The sequence below is a fragment of the Columba livia genome, chromosome 21 (assembly GCF_036013475.1).
Source record: "Columba livia isolate bColLiv1 breed racing homer chromosome 21, bColLiv1.pat.W.v2, whole genome shotgun sequence".
In the NCBI taxonomy this organism is placed as follows: Eukaryota; Metazoa; Chordata; class Aves; order Columbiformes; family Columbidae; genus Columba; species Columba livia.
Window position 1 is genome coordinate 8,056,312 of NC_088622.1, and position 5,876 is coordinate 8,062,187.

General features: G+C 52.8%; 1 protein-coding gene across 1 annotated transcript; it reads right to left on the minus strand.

Moving 5' to 3' along the window:
* Positions 1–200: 200 nt before the first annotated feature.
* Positions 201–5,535, minus strand: LOC135575990 (SUN domain-containing protein 3-like). The gene is made up of 8 exons (XM_065038224.1): positions 5,471–5,535; positions 4,295–4,353; positions 3,625–3,833; positions 3,151–3,235; positions 2,646–2,761; positions 1,645–1,812; positions 1,035–1,127; positions 201–356 (listed from the first exon to the last, which is right to left on the minus strand). Exons 1-8 carry the CDS (start codon positions 5,533–5,535, stop codon positions 201–203), a joined length of 951 nt encoding a protein of 316 aa, XP_064894296.1.
* Positions 5,536–5,876: the final 341 nt, after the last annotated feature.

Below are 5,876 nucleotides of genomic sequence, written 5' to 3' on the forward strand. Positions count from 1 at the left end.
CAGCAAGTGTGTGGATGTCAGGCTTTCTGCAGATTTGTAACTGAGTTTTCCCATTTCTCTTAATAAGGAAAATCTTGCTGTGTACGCCTGAAGTCTCCCATAAGCTGGTGGGTTTAGAGAAGGACAGGGAGCTCCAGTGAGCTCAGGGAGGACCAGGCAGCATCACAGGCAAAGCAGACTGGAACTCAACTTGGTGAACATTAATGGAATTTATTGACAGATGAAACAAGAACGTCTCCCCCATCTTTGGGCGGATCACCGTGCACCCTGAACCGATACAGGCAGGTGTAGTCCGGGTGGCCCCAGTTGCTCAGCACTTGCAGCCTGATGTAATTCACGACCACAGGGAGCTCATTCTGCAATGACAAGAAGAAAGGAGTCGCCTTCTCCTCTCTGGCACGTGAGCACTGACAGAAGTGCCACAGCAACGGCCTCATTCAACAGCTTCCTTCCTGCTGCCCTGCGGGGACTTTTGACCTGTCATGGTCAAGATGTTCCCTCATTGGGCCATGAGAACAGCAAAGGAAGAAGCAGCTACCAGATGCCTCAGCAAATACACTGGAAAGTTCTCGCCTGCTTTGAGGCACACGTTTCCACAGTCAGAAGATCCAGTGCTGGTGTCAGTATAATGTCTCGTTCCCTTCTCTAGAAAGCCACAGAAACAGAATGGCCTCTCTGTCACTACTCACTGCCAGCACCAACAGAATCCTCAGGAAGCCCAGTATTTCTGCTCTTTAACTTGCAGAACAGCAGTCATGCATCCTACCAGATGTGGCCGCTTGTGTGCACTTGGGGTCTAGACAGTCAAGCTGATTCCAGCTTCAGCTGTGGCACTTCTAAGCACTAAGCACCCAAAATGAAAGAGAAGACCGGCAGTCCAGACATCTGCCACCAGGAAGTTAAAGCAGAAGAAAGGCCAGTGTGGCACACACTCAAGGACAGGGCTGCCTGTGCCCTTTGGCAAGGAAGCCTCTGCCCATTCAACTGCATTTCTCCTCCTCTCCTACAGTTCTCCTCCCTCTTTGTCCCCATACCTTCAGCTGGAAGGTCTGACTGGGATTCAGTGGCACCAGGAAAGTGAACTGTCCCAGGAACATTCCCTGCTCCTCGTGTTCTTCCTTGAAGCCCTACAGAAAAACAGGGGTAGAGAAAACAAGAGCGTCTGGTGCCTCATGGAAGACTGAACTTCAGTCGGTGAAGTACGGGGTTATTTCAGCTACATAGTCCAAGGACGATGACCACAAGGAAAAGACTTAAGCTGCAGCTGGGCAGCACGCTACACTTGCCTACTCAACGAGTCCAAGCTGGAAGTCCGAAAAGGAGCAGACACTCCCAGTGAGAGGGAGGTAACCTGAGGATCACAAATGCCACTGGGATTGGAAGCCAAGAAGGTTTAGGACCATGTACTGTTCAGCTCCTTTTCCTTGTGGCTCCTGGAGTAGCATCTTGCCCGAGCAGCTTTTTGTTTTTGAGTGGTACATTGAATAAAAGAGGAATAAAATGGGCAGGGAGTGACTCCAAGGACCCTGTTTCTTCTGAGAGTCAGGAGGAAGCTTCAGGCCACTGGACTCTTTGACCCATCTTCATTCCCTGCTTAGAAATTCTGTGCAACCCCCTGCCCCCAACTCCAGAGAAATCACTTACGTAGACAGCAAAGTCCTTTGGAGCTCCGGAGATACTTTCTCCGTGGAACGCTGTCCCTGAGCCATGGTCCATGGTGACTGCTCTTGGAATGACTGGCACGGGCAACTTGATGAACACATGACCCTGACTTCCTGGGAAGGGCCAGCAGTTTCCAGGATAATTTTCTGGCTGAAAGGAGAAGAAGAAACTACATTGACATGGAGAAGGTTGCCCTGGCTCTCATTCCTGCCATGAGCATTAGAGGATTAATAATCATTTGGCCAATCAGTTCTGCTCTGAACCACAGCCAGTGCCTTCAGTCAGACTCTGTGGGTACCGAACAGAGCAGCAGCTGTGAGAATTCACGTATCACAAAACCATTCCGCAGAGAAGCCCTTCGATGGCTGGGAGCTGGGTGCACTAGTTGTAGAATCTCAGTGTCCTCTCCCAGTCCAGAGCCCTCACCAAAAACAAGCCAGGGTTGGTGTGGCTCAAAGGCCCCTGCCCAGAGCAGGTGGCAGCTCCGGGCCCACCTGCATGAACCTTTCCTGTCAGAGGAAGCACTTGCTCCCTCTCATCCACTCCCACCTCCTTCCACTGGCACCAGCCAGCTCTTCAGATTGTGCAGGCAGCTCAGGAGCAGGGCCAGGACAGCTTGAGAGCCCAACATGGGACCCTCCAGCAGTGCAGACTCTCAGCACCTGCTGTTGCTCAGTAAGAATACATACCAGAGCTCTGCAGGCTCCTCTGCCATTCTCCTCCCATGCTGTGCTGACAGTTTGCACAGCGAGTGGGCAGACACAGACAGGAGCAGCCTGGCCTGGCAGAAGCTCCCGCGTAGAACCTGGGGCACTTTGGGAGAGGAAATACTCAGCAGGGAGACACAGAAGGAAAGCAGGTCCATGCAAGAAGGAGGCAGGAGAAGAAGCTTTGAGGATCAAAGATACGGGGAAAGGCAACTCTGAGCAGCAGGTGTGGTTCATTATCCCGACCTATGTTTTACTGCTTCTTGGTGCTCCTACCTCCAGAATAAGCTCAGGGGACCTCATGTAATCCATCAATGGCAGGGAATAGAAGAAGAGTTTGGCTTTGGCGTTCCGCAGGGATGGAGAAGTCCTGGAATGAATGACAGCAGCCCCTGGAAATTAAAACATGAGCAGAATCATCAGGCAGTGCCAGGAGGAATATTGCACTGTTGACTTGGAAAAGGTTTCTCAGTTATCATCTATGTCCCACAGTTGTTTCCCCTCTTTCTCACTGGCACGGCCTCTCTGGAACACACAGCAAGGTGTCACTAAAATGTTGTATGGGGCCGTGGAAAAAGACAAGAACGTGAACAAGGCTTTCTGAGCTTCCCATGGGGTCTGGCCCATTACACACTCTGTCAGTGGGTGCACTTTTAGGGCACAAATTGACCCTTGACTTCTCGTCCCTTCTCTCCCACCCCAGGGCAAGTTACAATACCCATCTTGTCAATATGGACAGGAAGAGCTTTAGAACTGGTTTGTATGTACAATGTCACGGCACCTGCTGATTTCAGGGCGTAATCCGGCATCGGGACCTGGATTTCCACCAGATTCTCCAGGGCTTGATTGATGATCTCCTGAACAGCCTGGGAAGGAACACAAAGGACAGTGCCTGTTAGAAGGAAAAGGAACGAGGCAAGCAGCTCCCCTGCAAGGCCAGCCAAGGTGAACGGGGACAAGGCCCATCTCAGATGCAAGGAACACCCAAATTGCCTGGAAGGTCTTTCTCTCCAGTCCTCCTTTGAGGAGGACTCGAGATCTCAATGCAGAGGAAGGTACAACTCAGACAGCTGTCATTCCCGTCACGCTCTCTTTTCCCCATAGGGAAGTGTGGAGCAACAGGAAAAGGAAGCGTGGCCATGACAGCACTTGTTCCAGCAGCACCAGCCTGTTGGCTGTGACAGGGAATGGAGTAGGATACGTGCCGGAGGGAGGATAAATCCCCTGAGTAGATCCTTCTGCCTTGTGCCCTTACCTGTCCGGTAAAGCCTGGAAGCTTTGCCTGCTTCAAGCCTTCCTGTAGAGCCTGCTCCGCGACATCCTTTGTGCTCCAGCGCAGATGGTAAAGCTGTTCCTGGAGCTTATGGAGCTGGTCTGGCAGGGACAGGGTTTTGCTCAGGTCTTGTAACTGTGCTGCGGCGCTCCAGAGGCTTTCTTTGCCAAGTTGGCCCAAGTCGTAAATACCTGTGGGACACACACCAGAGCTTAGAACTTGGTCTAAGGCTGGGTTATGCCCCAGGGTGCCTGCTCCCCTTTCTGTGTCTCTCTCAAGTACCCTAGTTGTCTCTCATTGTCTTTGACAGTGGCCATCATGGCATAAGGGCTTCACAACAGATGGACGTTCCCTGCCCTGGACTGTGCTCCTTGTCCTGCAGAAGATTCTCAGCTCCCTGGGGCAGAAGAGCTCAGCCACGGCCTCTCCCTTGGCTGAAGAGAACTGACTCAGCCCTCCTGGGGAAGGCGACTCAGGACTTCTTCATCCCCCACCCATCCCGCTGGAGCAGAGACTGGCATAGCTCTGTCGGGGACTTTCTGCTCTTAGCTGAGCTCCTCTGGTCACAGCGGGGGAAACGGAACATGACAGGATGGAGCCCCGAGTACCTCCTAAAGCACCGTCCTCAGGTCACAGCTCTACAGACACTCACCAAAAGAGAGCAGACCAAGAATCAACACCAGCATCGTTGCTTTCTGAGTCTTCATCTTCCTGCAGAGCAGATAAAGGAAAAGGCTGGTGAAGCTGGCGGTACCCGTGCAGATCAGCAGCAGACTGGAGAGCAGCACCAGGGACTAAGAGCAGGAAGTGCAGCAAGAGCTGTGGCCACACTTCCTGTCTGTGGGGCTGGACAGGGATTCTTTGGAAATGGAAGGGACATAACGAATGCCTGTTTCTCCTGCCCACTATCTGATGGGCACTTGTGCTGATCCTGTTCTCGACCCTCTCAAGAGAAGGTTCAGCCTGTGCCCCTACAGTTCAACAGCTGCCAGGCGGGGGGTGTGTGTCTCCCCTCTCACAGCATTTCTTTAGCAGCCGGGTTATCTCTGGCCCTTCTCTTGGCCTAACTACAGACAGATGCAGACTGGGTAAAGAGGGAGGGAGGGCTGAATGTCAGTGTGTGCTGGCAAGCAACGGGCAACCAAGGAAGTGCCAAAGAAACACTCTGGTGTCTGGGCCCTGCTGCCCTGAGCCTGATCTGCCAAGACACAGCACACACCGCTCTGCAAGGGGGAAGTTCCTCCTGCCTGTTCCAGGAGGCTCTCAAAAGGCTCACAGCGTACACTTCATCAGGAATAAACAATCCCCTTCTGTTTTCCTAGAGAACTCCTTGCACCTCTCAGAGGATCTTAAGCCCCTTTCCTAAGCCAGAGCCCTGGTGAGGAGCTGGCCAGGTTTCCCAAGGAAACCTCCTCTGTCAGGAGCACAAGTCAAATACATGGCCAAGAGAGGACATGGGGGTGTCCTCCTGGTCCAAGTGGAGAGGAAAACCAAGCAGGCTCAGGGACAGAACCCACCCTGCAGAACACAATACAGGACGGAGCTGAGCTCTCACAATTACTACGGCAGGCTGTATTTGGGTCACCCCCTGGGACACTCTCTCTCTGATCCAAAATGGAGCCGTCCCCCATTCTGCAGAGATCAAAGGCTTTCTGGGCCCAGCCCTTGCGTTCATGAAGAGACTGAAAGGCGGCTGCTGCCTTCCAGCAGCTCCAGACCCAGCTCTCAGGCTGCCCTCATGCTCCTCTCCCGTCCACCCTCCACCCACCCCAGCTGATGAGGTGGAAAACACACATGGGGAAAGGGGAGAAAGATTTTTCAAACGTACCCGTTGAGACCTTCAACCGTCTCTGTGTGTCTCCTGGTACCTGCTGAGGTGCAGGTAACAAGCATCTTGCTCGCTCAGGAGTGAGCCAAAAACTCTGCGATCTCAGTCCCGTCAAGATCGAGAGTGACAAAGGCGCATGGAGACCCCTGGTCTTATACCCTGCTGTGCCGACCTCAGCGCTGATGCTGCTTTGTGACATCAACGGCAGTGGCTGATGTCACAATGGAAGAGTCTGTGCCACGTTTGCAGGCAAAGTCCAACCTGACAGGAGCGGGTCTTGCAGTCCTGTCTGCAAGGGAAGGAATCCTTCACCATAGAAAGATGGGAAAGGTACAGGAACATGTTAGAATCACAAAACAGACTGTCGCCCACTCTTCCTTTTGCTTATTCAAGGTTCAGATGATGT

Coding starts and splice junctions, on each gene's coding strand:
- LOC135575990 (XM_065038224.1), bottom strand. CDS start 5,535: ATGCTTGTTACCTGCACCTCAGCAGGTACCAGGAGACACACAGAGACG. Junction 1,128..1,644: donor CAAAGGACTTTGCTGTCTAC/GTAAGTGATTTC, acceptor GTTTTTCTGTAG/GGCTTCAAGGAAGAACACGA. Junction 357..1,034: donor GTCAGACCTTCCAGCTGAAG/GTATGGGGACAA, acceptor TTGTCATTGCAG/AATGAGCTCCCTGTGGTCGT.